The sequence below is a fragment of the Pyricularia grisea genome (genome assembly GCF_004355905.1).
Source record: "Pyricularia grisea strain NI907 chromosome V map unlocalized Pyricularia_grisea_NI907_Scaffold_6, whole genome shotgun sequence".
Classification (NCBI taxonomy): Eukaryota; Fungi; Ascomycota; class Sordariomycetes; order Magnaporthales; family Pyriculariaceae; genus Pyricularia; species Pyricularia grisea.
The window spans coordinates 2,201,427-2,220,137 of NW_022156719.1; the positions used below are offsets into that span (position 1 = coordinate 2,201,427).

The window sequence follows — 18,711 nt, forward strand, 5'->3', positions numbered from 1 at the left end:
AACACACTGCTCTGCCTCCCGCATCTCGTGGACTTTGGTGAGGCATTACCCAGGTAAAGCCTGTCGTCTCATTTTGACGATCACAGGGATGATGCCTCACTGTTACAGCAGGGCTCAGCTATAGCGAGTGGTCCATCACATTGCCCAAAATCATCCCCCGGCGACATCGATTCCGTCGTCTTCTATCGTGACTGGAATTGAATAAGCATATCACGCCGGCTCAAGGGTGGCGTTCTTTTGGGGCCGTCTTTCATCTTCGGACGGTACCAGTACCCCGAGACATACCTAATAGCATCCATGTACGAGCTAGCCTGCTTCGTATGGTACTGCGTCTGATTCGTCGAGGATTAAAGACTCGAAGGGACTTTCAGCATGGCATGGCGCCACAGGAAGTTATGATCAAACGAAGTGCAATCGCTAGCTCGCGCGTATGTGTGCGGCAAAAAACAGGTTTCCTCCCTACTATCCCCTGTATGCACTCACACTGCGTAGAAGCCCTGGACCACCCGGAAGGGAGAAAAAAAAACAAAGCAGCCATACGTGTACTGCTGCACTGCGGCAAGCTCACATGTGCTGACGGAAAGCTATGTCATTATGTGGGCTTTGAGCCTCAAATCCTTCATGCACGACATTTGAAAATCAGACTCCATTGTTATGCGAGCAGGCTGCATGCTGCCTTGCGCTACACGTTGTCTATTTCAACGTTAGATGTCTTTTGAGCCAACCTTCTGTTGTATATGAATGAGTATTATCCAGCTACTACGTATAGACAGACATAATGTTTACGAACGCATGCCAGTCGAATCATCCACACCAACAAACACTAAGAGCAAGACGAGTCCGCCACGGTTCTGCAAGGACCTCGACGAAATGAACAAAGTTTTCTTGATGACCGCCGGCAGATGAATAGCAATGTTTGTATGAGCCACATTACATCAACCTTGAGGCCTGGGATGGACTGAACATTGGATGCAACTATCTCCAAGACTTTGGTCCTTGGGGTCTGACGCCTCTTGGGAAATCATTCATTTCCGACCAGTGGCTTTGGATTCAGGCTATAACAGATCCCCGGCACGGGGGTTAGCAGTCAAGCTACCATTACAAGGTTTTCTTTTCTTTGTGCCCATCACCATCGCTGTCGCCGATGGGGGTGCGGTGCAGCTAGCCTGTGATCAAGTCCCTGCAGGTCAATCTAAGACAAGGATGCTGGGATGATCAAGCGGCGAACCTTTGCATGGAACTCATGCACGGCGGCTAAGGACCTACAGAAGAACCAATCAGCGCCGAAGGTCACCCATGTTTTTTTTTTTTTGTCTTTGCTCCGCGGCCCGGCTCCCAGCCCTGGTCTATATCTGAATTTCAAAGGTACAGTAGGAAGGAGGGAAAGGTGTCTTAGTTTGGTGGGAATACGCCCCCTCTTCGTTGCCTATTGTTCTTTTTTCTCTTTTGTCTCCTTCTTTTTTGTTCCCTGCTCCGATGTTGGATAATACTGTGCCAATCGTTTTGAGGGATTATTGACGGACAATACCGCTCGCCCGCAGCCCTCTCTTCCTTTTCCATACGACGAGAGCCAGGCCAGACTTGCGCAGATGCGCTGGCAATATCCCCACCAGCCCACTATGGATATCACCCTAATCCCGTCACACCCTCGGCCCTGTCGTCCAACCCCCTCACCTGGCCTGGAGCTCTGAATTGAACACCGTGATCTGGGACCCTCTTTCTTTTGCTGGGGCCTACAATAGAGAGAGGGGAAGTCGGGAGGAAACGGCTGACAATGTCGACGTTACTTACCTAAAAGGATTTGCACTGGGTACCGCAACAAATGCGCCCACACAGTTGCGTTAGCTTACCCGCGACTGCTTGCAGCCGGGGCCTCTCTGCGAACTGGCCCCCCGCGATGCGATTAAACTGCTGATGACGCCTGTGATGCACGCTCCAGCTGCAGGTAGTGTCTAGCTCGGAAAGAACATTTGGCAGGAGGACCAATTCCATGTGTCTTTCTTTGCGGATGCGCATGTGGGCTGCAGCAGATCCCGCTGCCACGCAACGGCCAGAAAGTCGCACTCTTGTTGCCTCTAGTCTGGCTGTATGTATGTATGTATGTACATACAATACTGCGGTAATGATTGACACCGGTCTGTCTTTTCTTTCTCCTCCTTTGCCGCCGAATCTTTCCCTCCGCTTGTTACCTGGTCTAGACTACCCAGGCTGATTTGCCAACACTGTGCATGACCTTTGTTGTGCCCATGCTGCACAAGACCGGCGACCCGATCTCGAATCCCGAGATCCCCGCCCCAATCTTCGTTTGCAAACTACTAAGCCGGGTGCAGATTGGAGAGGATTTCTTTGAATTTTGGGGGGTGGGGCCTTCAAGTCGGTGTGTGTCGTAACATCGGGGGTTGGGCGTGTCGAAATCCGCACCAACCACCAAGGCGATAAAGGGTGGCTTGCATAGGATCCAGAGACTCCGCATTATGGGTCCAGTCAAAATCTCGCCGGGGGGCTTTTCAATCAATCCAATCATCACGAACCACGTCTCATATCAAAGGAGAAAAAAAAAACACACCAGGCAATCTATTTTGAAGGTCGGTTAACCGCTAGAGTTGGTGTGTTCCAGCCTGTATGTAGTATCTTTCTTGTCCTTTTGGCGTTTGCTTGACTGGGCTTTTGTGGCTTTCTCAACAGCACCAATAATTTTGCCTCATGTTTTACTTCTTCAGCTATTTTTTTTTCTCGCCAAGCGCCCTTGGTCTGGTGGGGGATGAGCAAAAAAAAAATTGGGTTTCTCGCTAGAAAATTCGCAGCAAGCCGTCAAACGACAAAGTAGCGGTCGGGACGCGTACATGTCAATAGCACCCAAAATCTCTCATCCACCACCCACTTGATGTCCTCTTTTTTATTGTTTTTTTTGTTTTTTTCCTTTAACGCGTTTGCAATTGCCCCCCCTGCTGATTGATTGAATGGTAGCACCCCTGTTGTGGTGGTCCTTTCAATCCGACCCTGGAATAAACAAGTGAAGGGCGAAGGAGGGGTGAGAGAGTGTGAGTTAGTTAATCATGCACATCATTCTGTTGTTGGTCTCTTGTTTCTCTCACTCTTCTCCCCTGTCCTCGGGTGATAAAAAGACACTTTTTACCAAAGCTCCCTGATCCACTTGTTGAAAATTTCCTTTATGGAAAAAAGCACAGCTGAGAGCCTCTCTCTGATTGGTTGAAAAATCCTTTTCAGTTTTAGCGGACCGTTTTCCGCCTTATACCTTATTCTGCGAATTTTCTGGGATCTAGCGCTCCAAGAAGCCCACCCACGCCTTTTTTTTTTTTTTTTTTTTTTTTTTGGTCAACACATCACAGCACACCCTTAGTGCACTGCCAAGGGAGGGGATGCATGTGTCTGCATGCTGTCGGTGTGTGGGACAGACTCAACGCAGGCGATGCGAGATGGGTGGGTGAAGCCGGGAGTGCTTATGTGGACCGAAGGAGGGGAAACCCTCTGCTACTACTGCTGTACTCCGTACTGTTATTTTTTGTACTGCGTCAAGAAACGGAGGTGGGTTGCGGTTCTTTTCTATTTACTCTCCTGCTGTTGTGTACAACCCAGCTCTCCCGTGCTTGATGGGGTGCTGGACCTTGTTCACAGCAGGCACAATCCTAGCGGCATGGGTCAATGTGCCTGCCTGTCCTGCCTTAGCTGTAAGCAGGCACTTTGCACGCTTTTGCATGGCGGGGTTTGACGATGTTTACTACTGGAGAAAGGAAACAGCACCTGCAGGACTGACATGTCAAAGCCTCAATGGAACAAAAAGAATAAGGACCGGCTCGTTAATTGGCCTCCCGGATATGTTGCCTCTATATCCCGCCGACTCTCATGCTTGACCATGCCGGGTGGGAAGCCCGTCGTCCATGTTATCAAGTTCTGCAGCATGCAAGCGAGATCCGGCGTCGATCCAAAAGGAAATATGTGTACAAAAGAGTATCCACCATTTACCTATCAGGCTGGCTTGGCCGGGCTTACATGTTGCAGTGAAGAGGTTGTTTATTTCGTCACACACATTACGGGGACTTCATCCGCATAACCACTTTGCATTCCTCAATCTCTTTGAGATGAATGCGTTGTCCGCCGTTTGCTTTTGTTGGGTTCCAGTCCAATTGAGGAAAAAGGAGACGTCATGAGCGGTGGGTAAATCAGCCAACTCAATTGGCCTTTTTTCCCCCCTCTCTTTCACTCTCTCTCTCTGTTTCGTCCGCCTCACCCATAACCAGACGACGAGGGCTGCCCAAGGAGCCGACCGCCTTGAACCACACGTTTTGGTCCAATGATACGATGGCACACAAGAGTCCCTGAGCTTCCCCGATCCCCCCTGGTAAGACTGAAGAGTCGTACAGCATGGATTATTTTGAGTCGTCGCCCGCCAATGTCCTGGCCATTCTGGACTTGTCTATTTTTCCTCCCCCTACCCCTCCCCCCGAAACTTCCTCCCCATTGATACCAAAATTATTTTACCCTGTTCCCAGCAACCTTCTTACGGTCAGGACTGCACTAGCCCACCTAGAGTTAGGGGCTTCGACGTATGAGATCACAAAGGTAAGGAAATGCGAGATGACAGATCGGAAGAGTACCTAGGTCCCCCAAGGTTAGGCGGCCAGACAAAAAAATACTGTAGTGTGTTTGCCGTATTGGGTGAGCGTTGGGGGTTAGGGGGAGGGGCGAGGGAAGGTTGATGTTCCCAGGGTCTGGTCTGGTCTCGATCGCCACTTGTCCCTTCGCGTCAAGGCTGCATAAGCGTGTGAGCTTGCTTGCGATTAGCTGCGCCGTGGGATGGAGGCGCCTCTCTGTTGATATACATAAGGTATGTACATATATCATTGCCGTTATTATAACGATTGACCAAGGTCAATAAGAGAACCAGAAAAAAAAATCGCTTTTGGTACCAGTAAAGCAATCGTAGCTTACTGTTGGAATAGATCCAGGCCTTGCTCTCTGCCAACTCCAGCCATCTTTTTTAAAATTCTTATCCCATTTCATTTTACCATTCAAGCAACCAAGCAAGGAGGCTAAGTACTGGGGGTGAGAAAACGGGGGTCCACCAGGTTTGCGCGCACACTGTGACGTTGAAGAGGCGCGCCATTTACTTCGCTGGCGAGTTTGTCGTTGGTTTGAGAGGGAAAAAATCGATTGTTATTCGTTCCAAAATCCTCACCGCTACTCTAAATCAACACCCCCCATCCATGTCTAACAACCTTGTGGTCCCCGCCTGGTGTGCACGGTCTCTTGCTTACCGTAAACCCAAGTCCACTACGTAGTACGTAGCTAAAACTAACTGGCAGAAAAGCGCGGCTGGGGTTCGAGAAACAAAAGAAAAATAGACAACCGACCGACAAAAAAAAAATTAAACGAAGATTACAGATGAGGGGGGGCAAGGGAAGAAAAAAAGAGTAAAAAAAAATATTTAGGTTGCCCGTTCTTGCGAATTTTCAGCCAATGACGTATTTTTCGGCGCCTCGTTTTTTGTCGTTTTTTTTTCTTTACCGTTTTTATGGATTCTTTGGTTTACTTCTATTTAGCGTGAGGGAATGTGGCGTGAAATGTTGCGCACAGTACGGTCAGTACTTGTGCGTTAACAATTCTTTTATTTTGGTATTTGACAATGGCGGCCTGACGAGACAGACCAAACACAAATGAAAGAAAGCGGCGACCATGACGACTTACTTCCCTTGTGGTATCTTGATTCTCTCGTACATGAGGCCAACATTAAATAAAAAATAAAAAAGCCATAAACAACCAATGGCTGATTGCTTGATTTACCGGCTTCGAACCTAGAAACAGACCATCTCATGATGGGAATTCTGTGCATTTGATGGTCTGGTCTGAAGCTTGAACCTGCCTTTACTGTACCGAAGTACAGTAGTGTCTGTCTGGATTGACGATCCACCAATCAACCTGTCGGCTAGGTCTGTCGAATCATCCATCTGTTGAGGAGAGTGCCGGTGGTAGGGTCGTCCGTCTTGTCCACGTCTGTTTGGTCTACCAAAGGCCGAACCCCCCTGTCTTTTTTTTTTTCTTTTTCCCCCTTTACTGTATCCGTAGGATCCTCATCTATCCTTCTCTCGTGACGAAGTTTGAACCAGTTGCCAAATGTCTGGGTTGAGCATCGTTGGGCCCCTGGCCCCCCCATCAAGTACAGTAGGACATTGTTTACCGGCGTGGCTCAACGACTTGGTAACCGGATCTCTTTTCCCCCCGGTACAACACTCCCCCATCCTTGCCCAGCTGATGAGATGGCAACAGTGCCCAAGGGCTAGATAGAAAACAAAACAGTCGGTCCCTAACCTCCAGGGTGTTGTAGTTCCGGGACCGAACTTGTTCGAACCCACCACACAACAGCAGGCGCGGGCGCTACCTCACTGGCTCTCTTGTTTCCCCCCTTGTTCCCTCTCTGCCTCTCGTTTGCCTTGCTCTGCCGCTTGTTCATTCATTCCTCACCCTACCTTAGCTATACCTTGTCCATACCAAAGACGTAAAAATCAACTACAACACCAACAGAACAGTAAGCCTAAGTAAAAAGAAAACAAGGGTCCTTCTCCCCCAACTTGCTGCGCCTGTGGCCAAGTCAAGGACAATCCCGGTACTTTGTCCTTTCTCCTTTTTTTTTTTCTTGTTGTGCTCCATCCTGCAGTGCAGCCGCCGTGCGGGGGGTGTACACCTGCATGCGAGTGGCAGTAGCCTCCATGTACGTACAGCGGGCATGTACAGATGCTTTATTTTTAATTTGATGACATGTTAATTTATTTGTTTGTTGGTGTATTTTCTTCCATGCCACGCCGTTACCAACAAGCAAGGCAGCAGAATCTATGCAGGGCAAAATACAAAGAAAAATAAAAAAAATCAAGAAATGTACCACTCTTCTGCCTTTTGTCCTACATTAGCTCCTCCGGGTATGCCAACGGGGATGGCCGATGGGCTTTTTTCTACGGACCTAACTGGGTCCTCTACTGTCCCTTGCGTCCGCCCCGAAGAAAATTATCCATTTACACGTCAATTTGCGTGTCATACATTGCATGTTGAATTTCGACTTTACTCGTCGGGCATTAGCTCCCACAAGCTTTGTTGTTTCTACTGCGGCGCTGCTGCGACCTGGGATTTTTTGGTTTGTTGGGGGTGTGTTGATCTGCATGCGTTACATAAAAAAGCCATATGGAATATGCAAAATGCATGCGCCCGTAGGTTTGCATGGTTTCTGGAGCACTGCGGGAAGACTGGCTACAGAGGCTTGCATTGTCATATATTAGCTGCCGCTATCTGTTCATTTCATGTAATGCCCTTAAAGATAAAAAAGGGGGAATCTTATAGGAATAGAAAAATTCATTGATATTGAACCCCTGATGTATGGTTGTATGAAACATGTCATTATAGCATTACTTGATGTTGCTGTATGATATTGAATATCTGTTACATTGTTCACCTCATTCTCGGCCATTTTGATAACAGTTGCAGCTATACATGAAAACATATTATTATTCCGAGAGCTTGGGCTTCCCCGTCTGTATGCCATCACCTACTCATTATGCTACAACCAAACTCACACTAACTTCTTCAGCCGTAAAGCATCGAGGGCCACATATGTATACTCAAAGTTCATTACACAAAGGATTGGTTTCGGAAAAGTCCTGCTTGTTCTACTACAGCCCCGGGAAAAACGCTCCTCTTTTGTGATTATCCTGACTTGACCTTGTACCGGGAACACCGAATAACCTTTCATCGATACTGACCTCGCTGATACGACGACTTCCCCGGGAAGGTGAGAAAGGGGTGTGTATACACACCGTAGAGGCTATATCGGAAGCCTTCCCTGAAATGCATGTAACACGGCCGAGTTCCTCTAGCTGCTTTGTACAGTATCCGGTACTTTTGGTCCGACCTGTATCCCAAAAAAAAGTCATCTCCTTTCAAGGACAGGCCTAGCTGCGAGGGGCAAGGCAGGCTGCGGCTCGTGCGCCTAACGCGGCCGGGTATTTTATCAGTCCCATAGAGCTTGCAGGAAAAAAGAGAAGAAGTCAAAGAAGTCTAGACTTCTGCTGCAAGGGAATCAGGGGCGGCCGAAAAAAGAAAAAAAAAGTATCAAGGCGCCGGGCCGCGCTCGGTGAGCCCTTACAGCTATGCCCCGTCTCAATTTCTGTCGCCACTCCGTCCCTGACCCATGGCTGTGATTACTCAGAGGCTATACATCGGATGTAAAACCACGAGTTTTGATGATGGGTAGCCCGACGCTAAGCTAGTTTGCCTCGGCGAGCTGTTGCTATTCTTTGCCTTCTCATGCCCGAATCTTGGTGTTGTCTGTGCAACTCGATTGACGCCTTCCCCCCTTATCTTTGTTTTTTTTCCCCTCCCCGCACCAACCACTATCACAACCACGCATACAAAGTCCTGGTTGGTATACGAACCCTCGTGGGACGTTGGACGGGTGCCCTGCCGAGTTACGTCTGACGGGACGACAATAGGATTCGGTCAGGAAAAGAAAAAGAAAAGAACCCTCCAGGGGTGGTTCTGAACAAAGCACAAAACACAAGATGATTATCTATAACAAGCGCGCGAAGTATAAACAGTTCCTCATCCTCGGCGACCTGGGCCCATGCTCGTACCGTATATCGTCACATATCAGGATGGGCTGTGGGGGCTCTGCTTAGTCGAGGGCCTCGGGTGATACGAGACACTGATGGGTTTAACCTTGTCGAGAACCAAAACTTGGCTTGAGGGGGATTTGTACATTCCCATATTGTTGAAAATTTCCGCTACGGCCTGGCCCTATGCCCACGTTCACGGAAGTAAAGAACCAAGCAAGCTGCTTAGCAAAGGCATATACGAGTCGTTGGCCTATTATGGTTGAGTGTTGAGGCAAGTTTGTCGCACGATGATCCTTTTCCGTCGGGTCCTAGAGTCCCCCTTTTTTTTTCCTACCCCGTCCCTCACACACTCTATCGCTTTCTATTCCCCTCCTCGTAGACCTTTTGCATCTGGGCCGTTGCAGCATGACCAGCAAACTCTGGCTCATCGCATCAAGAAACACCAGATGAACTGCTTGCTTCCTTGTGCTTGTTTCCCAGAATGCGTGCAAAAGGAGGCTAGATCGACCAAGGCCGCATAAGTAGTAACGCACAAAATGCTCCGCGCAGGGTAGAGCCCTGAGTTATCGACGAGGACCAGCCGTGAGGGGGTGTGCGCATTTGATAACTGTAAGTTTATTGCCCCCCCTTGGAGGAACTTTACATTGTGGCAAGCATCATCTCCAGATCCGTTTAGTTGCTGTTTTGACAAAAAAAAAGTATCAGATTCTACCTGACCAGGCATGAGGCAGAAGCTTGTTGGGCACCGACAAAGACGAGACAGAAATAAGATGGAATGCATGCATGACCAAAATGTTGAAAACCATGGTGATTTTCTTTTCTTGTCGAGGGTCCTGTCAAGTAGGCGCAGCCGCCTGCTTTGACTCCATGGGACCTGCAGACAAGCAAGGATAGGCAGTGAATACCTGACAGGAGGTGCTTCGGTTTGCGTCATGGACCTTTTTGTGTTTCTTTCGCCTCTATCTCTTCTTTCAGAGCAACACCGGGATGTGATAACCAACCGATAATGTTTGACTGGTAACGCATCCCACGTAGGGAATGAATCCCACGAAACGCGGAGAAACAAAGTTTCGGAGGATTATCATATAGGTTTGGCTAGCTATCCCGGCAGACTGGATTTTGCAAGCATCGTTCCTGGAAAAGGAAGAGGGGACAGCCACCACACGGCACGAGGATCTATTTTCATGCACGTCAAGTAGACATGCCGACCGCGTGCCGGCCACACGACTCAGGGATCCTCAAATTGACTTTAGACGTTGCTCCAACTCTCATCATCTTTACCCTCCCTCCCGGTAATACAGGGACGCACGCGCAATAACTTAGATATGTGACGGTAGCATGGTCAGGCACAGATGAGATGGGAAGACTGTCAATGTGACTTTCAAAGCCGTCGAACTCAGACTGCTTCCCAAGCGGCGCAGGATGAAAGGGTAAAACAAAAGGGGGACGTGTACGGATCGGTTTACTCCCGTTTTGTCGTTGTTTAGCCGCATGCACATGCACGCAGTGGACGCGTGTTCGGACGGGAAAACAAGAGGGACGGAGGAGGACGGAAACGGGAGACTAACCAAGGGACAGGATGCCATGTGGCCAGCATTCGCTGTAGAAGTGCATAGTGGCATCCTGGAAGGCTTAACCTAATTTTCAGATGGTACTGCGATACTTTCGGCAGATAGATAGCCTCACATATTTTTTTTTCTTGGTGGGTGCGGCAGTATGTACGACCACAGTATGCAGCTGGAGCCAGCCGTCTGCATGTAGATGCGTTGCATTGCGTCGCCTGGTCTTTTGTTTTTTCTCCTTCTTGTTGTTTTTGCCCTGCCTTTTGCGCCAGAAACGCACCCGCGTCTTGCCGTGCATGTTGCCTTGCAGCAAACTGTCCGGCGTCACTCACGACGTGTTTAGACTAAACTGGCTTAGAACGTGCTTTGATCCGTCGGCATAAACCCATCAATGTGGCTTGTTGAACCCATCAGATGCGACGACAGGGCATGGGATGGATGCGATTGCATTGTGATGTACGTCAATTCGAGGTGTCACAGCGTCGCGCTGTTCGGGTGATTTTTTTTTTTTCTTTTTGTGTGCTGCTGGGTGGTAGCCTAAGTAGTACGATAGCATCAAAATCTTCAAAGGGGAACAAACGTCTTCCAACGGTGGCTCATAATTGCAGCTTGATTTTATGCTCTAAACGTTTGGATGTTTTCATGGCTGAAGTCGATGGTGAGAGGGGAGTAAGACATACGCGATGAGATTTGGTCTCCGTGAGAAGAATAAATGATCGGATTTGTGATAATTGTTAGTGCTCGGTCTCCGAAGAAAGGCGCAGGAAAACACGCTAAAAGGAGAATCAATAATCGTCCCAGCACTAGTCTCGGTGGGGTTTTGGGCACCCGAAACTGCTGAACAAAGTGGAATGTGCGCTGGAGATCGACAACAAAGTCCCTGTAACGCCAGCAACAGCTTTGATCCATCCCAAATGTTTTGAACACAATCCATCCTTCGTCAACCGATCATCAAAACCTGTTACTGAACTATCCGCGCGAAATAAAACCTGCCGACACAAGGAGTAATCAACGGGGAAGGCCATTTAAACTTGTCACTTGACGCTTCTCAGACGCGAGGTTCACGGATAGTGCATGTGGCTTTGGCAGGACAAACCCCCCGAGCGGACGCTATTCCATTGCTTCCGACAGCAGGAAAAGAAAACATCCACACTGAGAAGTAGGTACAAACGAGCTGAAGATCATCGGATGGTCACTTCGTTTTCGCCGCATTCCGGAACACTGTCAAAGTTCCCAAACCGAGCAGTCAAGGCTCGACAGTTTTCCGCTAGTTGCCGTCATACCAAGGGACGAAAAGATTGAGGGAACCAACCAGCCAGGGCAAAAAAAAAGCAGCTCGTCACTTTGGTCGTTCGTACCACCGCTTGCTTCCCCTCTTGTTGACACCGCCCGGACCATCTTGCTTGAAGTACGAGTAGCACGGATATGTCACAACCCCCACCGTCTTCTGGTGCGAGCGAAGCGCAGAGACAGGCAGCAGGGCTACCCACAGAGTCGCTATCAACACGCCCTCAGAATCCCAAGAGAGCGGCTGAGCCTCAGTATGGACGACGCTTTGACCCGTGGAACGCCGTGTCTCTCGGACATCAACGTTCCGAGACGACCGGCCCGCTCGGATGGAGAGAGAGCCGCGCCGCCAAGCTAGGTGGCCAGTTCCGCGCTGGATATCGCGGCGGCGGCGGAGAGCGGGTGTCGGACGCCGTTGGTCGGGGCAGCAAGGACTTTGATGAGAGGCTGGGCGCTGTTGTGAGCAAAGATGCCCGCGCTCGTGCAGCTTGTAGCGTCGTCGACATGCTCAGGCGGCCGGGGGCCATGAAGGATGGTGGTGATGTGGCTGGAAGATCCCCTACAAGGTCATCGTCATCGTCGTCATTCCTATCATCATCGTCTACAGGATACCCAATAATATCATCATTGCCAGAGTTGGCAACATATAAGGACAAACAACTAGATGCAGATTTACCATCGCCATCCACCTATACTTCACAAGTAAACACAACCACGGATGAACAGACTGGGGCATTTCAGAAGCAAGAAAACCAAAAGTCCAACAAGAAGCCGAGAGGCGGGATATTCGACGGTCTAGTCATATATGTGAACGGTAGCACACACCCACTCATCTCAGATCACAAGCTGAAGCATGTGCTGGCTGAAAACGGCGCACGCATGAACATACACTTGGGCCGCCGTCAAGTCACACACGTCATACTTGGCCGCCCTGCTGCCTCTCCCGCCCCGAGTAAAGGTATATCCGGTGCGGGCGGGGGATTGGCTGCCGGGAAACTCGAGAGGGAGATCCGGAGGGTCGGCGGCTGTGGTGTCAAGTTTGTTGGTGTGGAATGGTAGGAACCCCCATCTTTCGTACATGCTACAATCTATCTGCAACCAAAAATCATTCTCTCTTAAGAGTTTTCCCTCACCGAGCCCGAGGATCTGGTTATGTTGCGGATCATTGGCTCTCCTGCTCCTATTTTTCAGCTCAAGCTTGAATTTTAGTGGTACCTGCACGGGAGTACTGCTGCTATGATACCTTGGTCACATACCAGACAAATTAATACTGACACAAAATCTTTCAGGATACTCGAAAGCGTCAAGGCAGGACGAAGACTGCCTGAAGCCCGGTTCGCCGGCCTCAAAATGGCACCTGGTGGCCAGCAAAGCGTCTATGACACATTCTCGAGACCGAACAGGGCAGTTAATTCATCTACAGCACATGAAAGCACCACCAGAGAACCCAGCAGGTCGGGTTCGGCCGCTACATCTGCAAGTCGGCCGTTGTGACGCTCCTGTGAGGGGGCGGGGAGACGAGAGGCCTTTCCCTCTCAATCTCCTCAGCATGGACTGTTTTATGGTCATAATCTGAACAAAGAAAGCCACAGGGCGTGCGACCTCTCGTCATACCGTACGAACATGATTGATAATCCCTCGCGCCTTGGAAAGTTTGGTCCTTTTTTCCCCCCAGCTAGGTTCGGGCGCCAGCGGTGGGGAAAAGACGTTGGTCGTACTGGGACGAGCAATCTTGTGGGCCTGCTGCGAGGTCTTTGGATAGATTCTGTTACACTGTTTTGCCTTGTACAAGGTGGTACGGGTTCTCAACCCCCTTTCTTGTTCCAGTCGTTGTTTGGGGAATGATGTGTTTTTTTTTTCTTTACTTGTTTACTTGCATTGTTATACCACGGCCAGCATGTCTAGGATTTAAAGGCGCATCGGAAAGCGTGTTTGACGCTAGGAAATGACTTGCATGTCATTGTAATCTTGGTGTCTTGTATCTCTTCATTTTTTCTTTTTCTTGGGTGCACTCGTGTCTGAATGCCCCTGAGACTCCTGATAAAAGTCGCGTGCTCCCGCAGACGGGGACCGCCGGTGCAAGGCCTGTCATGAGTCCGGGCTTTTTCACGTCGTGCAGGACTTATTGGGAACCATCATCGATGTCAGAGTGGGCTAAGGACAGGGAATTTCAAGCTATTGAAGTAGCATTTCACCTATGTATCGAGTTTCGGGAGAGGACGGGCGTGTCGTCTTCTTTCCCTTCGCACAATCCAATACACACCACCCCCACGGACCTGTCTACTCGCCGGAGCAGGTTTCCAGATGTCATGTCCGGTCAACCCGGTCAACAGCAGTTGCAATGACATGTTCTATCCCGTTTTCCTTCTAGAACAGCTTCTCCAACGGCTACCTGCATGTGAGAGACCGTAGATTATTTACAGACAGACGTAGGGTAGGGTACGTAAAACCACACCCCCTTGGGCCTCCAACCCACCCCAAAAAGGACCTTTGCCTCGCCTTGATTAGAAATCTTGTCACACAGTGCAGCCTCGAATACGAGACCTGGTGCCATCATTTAATCAATTCGAAGCATTCTCATTGGGGACAGGCCCGGGCTGACCATTAGCGACATGATCGTTCTACCCCCTTTTCTCTTGAAATTGTTCTGGTTTTCTGACAGACGTAAACGACCGCATCATTCATCTAGCCCAGGTCAGTTTTGACAACCCTTCCTTGTTTAGCAACGGAGCAAATTCCGAAAGACTGGACTGCTGTCGCGGGCTCACTGATACATCAGCACAAAGAGGGGCTGATGATGGAAGCCCATGTCACCACACTGGCTGGTAAGGCGAGCTACCTGTTATCTTGAGGGTCGGCCATGTCTAGCAAGCATTTACGGATGCTTGCTTCACTCAAGTTACGGGGTTCTCTATCAGTGAGTCTAGACATGTGGGCCACGCCGTTGTTGCTCCTTCTCAGAGGTAAGGGTTTAGAATAGGGGAGAAAAACTCTTGGAACGTTGACTTCGCTGATGCACCTGGTGTCTAACACGGCACAGATCAGAATTCAACCAGAACCCAAAGAAAATTTATAAATGGATCATGGACGTAAAACTCTTCTTTGCTACCTTTTGTTTTATAGTATCTCAGATTTGCAGGGGTCCTTGAAAATATTCCCACGTGGGTGGCAGTTGAGCTAGTATAGACAGAATAGCGAGACAACATCTCAAAAAAATGACAAGCTTCTGTTCATAGCTTGGCCTTGGGAGCACGATCCCCACCGGTCTTGCCCTGTCGCTCAAAGTACTCCTTGATCTTGGTCCTTGCAACCTCGACGACCGCCGCATCCTCAACCGTAGATGGTATGGTGACCTCCTTGTCCGGCTCTCCTGCGCTGGCGTTTTCAAACAGCTCCCTGATGACGCGACGGAGTGTCTTTCCAGACCTCGTCTTGGGGATCATGCCCTGACCGCGGATGATGCCGCGGAGCGCCGCGATGGCGCCGACCTGCTTGCGGATGAGCTGCTGGATTTCCGAGAGCAGCTGCTCGTCAGTCACGTCTTCGTTGCTTGGAGTTGTCGTCACCAGCGCGAATGGCATCTGCCCCTTGAGTGGATCGGGAATGCCGACGACGCAGGCTTCGGTCACCAGGGGATGGCTGGTAATTGCTTCCTCCAAGGTGCCTGAAGAGAGGACAGTACCATGGTCTGTTAGTGATCACTTTCCATGTAGCTTTATCGAAGCAAATGGCTGCTGCTTACCAGTAGATAGTCGGTGGGCTGCAACATTGATAATGTCGTCTGAAATAGTCACGTTAGTCGTATTCTAGAGCAACATATAGCGTTGCTTACGTACCTGATCTGCTCATGATGTGCACGTAACCATCCTCATCAACGACACCAGTATCGCCCGTGTCGACCCAAAGCCCATTGAAGCGCTTAAAGTAACCCCGGAAGAACCTAGGCTCATCGTCCCAAAGTGTGCGGAAGGCTGTTGGTGCAAGGGGTGCTGCCATGACAATGTTGCCCATCTTCCCTCTAGGAAGCTCTTCACCCTCGTCATTCACAACCCTCACGTCGAACCCAGGCATTGGCTTGCCTGCGCTGCCGGGTTTGGAACTCAGGGGCCGAGTCTTCTGGGTTCTGACGCAAGTCTTGCCGTCCTTGGCATGCTGCGGGACCAGAGCAATGCCCGAGATGGGCGAGCCGGACTCGGTAGACCACCAGTTGTCTATGACGTGGGCGTTGGGCGCAGCATACTTGTCTAGAACCTCTTGATACGCTTCCACGATCGCGGGCTCTGACCTTTCGCCAGCCAGGAAGAGGGCTCGTAGGCTCTTCAAGCCTCCACGCCGGCCGTATTTTTCGACAAACTTGTTGTCGGGGTCAGCCTTTCGGATTGCCCTTAGTGCAGTCGGCGCCGTAAAGAGGCTGTTGACTTTGTACTCCTCGACGATGCGCCAGAACGCCCCCGCATCAGGGGTTCCTACGGGCTTTCCTTCGTAGAGCACCGTGGCGGCACCGGTGATAAGCGGACCATAAAGTGTGTAGGAATGAGACACCACCCAGCCGATGTCGCTGAAGCATGCCATCTTTTCACGTGCAGAATAATCCAGTTAGTATATTTCTTTTTCTTTTCTTTTTTTCTTTTTGTGTATTTAGCTGCTTGTATGCATCCGCGTTTAATGGGGTTAAGTCACGACTTACAACATCCCCAGGCCCATGAATGCCAAACTTGGAGTTGATGGACAAGTGTAGACCGACGGCGTGCCCCCCTGATTCCCTAACAACTCCTTTCGGCAAGCCCGTCGTTCCACTGGTGTATATGATGTAGATTGGATCGTTGCTACCCACAGGGACACACTCGGCAGGAGGTAACTTTCTCGCCTTGGCCGAAGAGACGAGCTTGTGCCATATGCGCTCGCCGTCCTCTCGCCTCATCGGTTCCCATCGCAGCTGCTCGCGCTGCCACACAATTGTCTTTGGAGGCTTCCACTTGAAGTTCGCGACGGCTTCTTTGACCAGATTACGATACGCTATGGGGCCCTTACCCGCTTCAATGCCGCACGATGCCGTCAGGACGGCAACGGGACGTGAGGCATCGATTCGTTGAGCCAGGGCTCCAGAAGCAAAGCCACCAAAGACGACGGAGTGGATGGCGCCGAGGCGATTTATGGCTAGTATACCGATGAGAGCCGCAGGTATCATGGGCACTACTTCGAGGTCAGTATGTTTTTCTTTTCTTCTGTATTCCCCCTTGTATATTCGAACTCATAAGAGGAAACATTAAACCGACGGTGGAAAGACGCACTATAAACCAAAACAACATCCCCTTTTCTTACACCCTCCTGTCTCAAAACGGCAGCGAACATGGCGACCTCCTCAAGCAGCTCCTTATAGCTGAAACGCTGTTTGGTTCCGGTCACGGGACTGTCGTAAAAGATTGCTGGGGCATCACCATTGCCCTTTTCGACATGACGGTCTAGACAGTTGTAGCATGTCGAAATCTCACCACCTGGGAACCATTCCCAGTGCGGGTGCGACACCTCGGAGTCTCCATCTGGGACTTTCTTTGAAGTCTTGGTCAGAATCGCAGAGGGTTTCTTGTGCCAGTACAACTGTTCGGCTTGTTTTCCCCAGAAAGAGTCTGGGTCAGACAAGGAGTGGGCGTGCAAATCGTCTTGGGGATGGTTGTCCTGGTTGTCCTGGTTGTCCATAGTGGATCTTGTGGTTGCTGTTGTACTGTAAAGTGATTTCTTCAAAGTGTACGTGCTCTTTTCAACGCCCAGGACTATTGAAGAAATCGGTACTCGTTGCTGGTATATATTCAGGGGAAGCAGCCCCCTTTGTATTCCAGCCGTCACCGCGCACTTCCGTTTGGCCGCGAACCACAATGCCGATCGAGGGCCGTGAAGAAGGACGCTCATAGAGAGCGACAGGGAATGTCCCTCATTCAACGACACATACAATGCACTGCGACCAGTGGGATGCGGAGAAGAAAGCGTACCAATATGAACAAATTTGGAGTAAAGGCACAAACACACACACACTCTCTCTCACCCACCTCCAAGGCCAAACAGGCCTATTCCTGGTCCCAAGTAGAGAGGTAGGTACCCTATGGTCGGTCCAATTTATTCGGGTCCGTTCGTCCACGCGCCGTCGACAACTCCTCGGCTATCACTTCGCACGGTTGAAGGAGACCGTTTATTGACCTTGATCTGCGCCGACGGTTCAAGTGCAGGCCAGCCCGTACTTCTATAGGCTTCTTTCATCTTAACTTTCAAAGTAAGACCTGGTTGTCTCCAGAGGCCGAGCGTCTAGCCCAGGGCTTGATTCCCCCGCATCAATCAATTCCTTTCCCCCGGCTTGCATCATACCTAGCCTGGGCGCACATGTCTACCTTACCTGCCATGTTGTGAGTACGGAAATGATGTCATGGTCGCGGGCAGAATTAAGTAAATTTGCATTCTATGTTTACAGAGGTGAATAAAAAAATACTTTAGGGGGAGTTGGCAATGGATATCCCATACAAAAATAGGGTCTGAAATGGCTTGGCTTGGATGAGAACTTAACAAGGTAAATGTGGTTAGGCACCTACCGTAATGTACCTTCTCGGTTCAAAACTCCGGTCACTATTCCGCTAAAGCGACAGCAACCACGTGATCTCGGTTATTACATCCTGCCTCCAGGAGTCTGGTTTGCGCTGGAGAGTAAAAGCTTCGATTGCGTTCAATCCTACCTTACGGACCAGATACAATCGTCCGACTTGAAACTTGATTTGTGCACCATAAAAATATATTGTGATGTTTTTTTCTCTTTTTCTTTTTTTGGAGATTATAGTAACAGTGTAGCCGGCAATCAAACCTCCCGTCACACCACAAGTACTCATTCAGAAGCTTACTTAAACAGGCACCTATCCACGATCCACGGTTAAATTACTTTCAAAGCAGAGAGGTCCGGCACGCAATGCACGATGCATTCGGTACCTTCCCACCTGCAGTTTTATGTCTTTGGAGATATCTAACACATTCCTGAAACCAAATACTGAGTTCCGTACCGCTGGCCTCAAGAAAGCTGACAGCCGATTTTATCGGCACCCAAAAGTATCACACATGCGCTTTTCAAAAGGGACGAGATGTGAATCTGTTTTTATTTTTTATCTTAGCGTGTCAGAAGCGCTTACCGAGCAGTATTGGCATATGGACCTCATTCTCAACCGATCTCTTGGTTCGGCGTACATTAACCTCTATTCAGAGCTGTACCT

At 49.8% G+C, this 18,711-nt stretch overlaps 4 protein-coding genes across 4 annotated transcripts; 1 reads left to right on the top strand and 3 right to left on the bottom strand.

Annotated features, from left to right (window-relative positions):
* Positions 1–1,626: 1,626 nt before the first annotated feature.
* On the bottom strand, positions 1,627–2,016 carry PgNI_08618 (uncharacterized protein; the record flags this gene model as incomplete). The annotated part of the gene is made up of 2 exons (XM_031128613.1): positions 1,627–1,733; positions 1,851–2,016. The coding sequence occupies 2 exons, from the start codon at positions 2,014–2,016 to the stop codon at positions 1,627–1,629; spliced, it is 273 nt and encodes a 90-aa protein (XP_030979315.1).
* Positions 2,017–4,190: 2,174 nt separating this feature from the next.
* On the bottom strand, positions 4,191–4,385 carry PgNI_08619 (uncharacterized protein; the record flags this gene model as incomplete). The annotated part of the gene is made up of 1 exon (XM_031128614.1): positions 4,191–4,385. The coding sequence occupies one exon, from the start codon at positions 4,383–4,385 to the stop codon at positions 4,191–4,193; it is 195 nt and encodes a 64-aa protein (XP_030979316.1).
* Positions 4,386–11,605: 7,220 nt separating this feature from the next.
* Positions 11,606–12,961, top strand: PgNI_08620 (uncharacterized protein; the record flags this gene model as incomplete). The annotated part of the gene is made up of 2 exons (XM_031128615.1): positions 11,606–12,522; positions 12,757–12,961. The coding sequence occupies 2 exons, from the start codon at positions 11,606–11,608 to the stop codon at positions 12,959–12,961; spliced, it is 1,122 nt and encodes a 373-aa protein (XP_030978805.1).
* Positions 12,962–14,548: 1,587 nt separating this feature from the next.
* Positions 14,549–17,720, bottom strand: PgNI_08621 (uncharacterized protein). Its single transcript, XM_031128616.1, has 5 exons — positions 16,759–17,720; positions 16,155–16,660; positions 15,304–16,039; positions 15,210–15,248; positions 14,549–15,131 (listed from the first exon to the last, which is right to left on the bottom strand). Exons 1-5 carry the CDS (start codon positions 17,372–17,374, stop codon positions 14,698–14,700), a joined length of 2,331 nt encoding a protein of 776 aa, XP_030978804.1. The 5' UTR covers positions 17,375–17,720; the 3' UTR covers positions 14,549–14,697.
* Positions 17,721–18,711: the final 991 nt, after the last annotated feature.

What these genes read in the sequence shown, in the direction of transcription:
- PgNI_08621 (XM_031128616.1), bottom strand. Translation starts at nt 17,374, where the DNA reads ATGAGCGTCCTTCTTCACGGCCCTCGATCGGCATTGTGGTTCGCGGCC. An exon ending in GGATGTTGTTTTGGTTTATA is followed by an intron (nt 16,661 to 16,758) that starts GTGCGTCTTTCC and finishes ACCTCGAAGTAG; the next exon opens with TGCCCATGATACCTGCGGCT. An exon ending in TTCATGGGCCTGGGGATGTT is followed by an intron (nt 16,040 to 16,154) that starts GTAAGTCGTGAC and finishes GCACGTGAAAAG; the next exon opens with ATGGCATGCTTCAGCGACAT.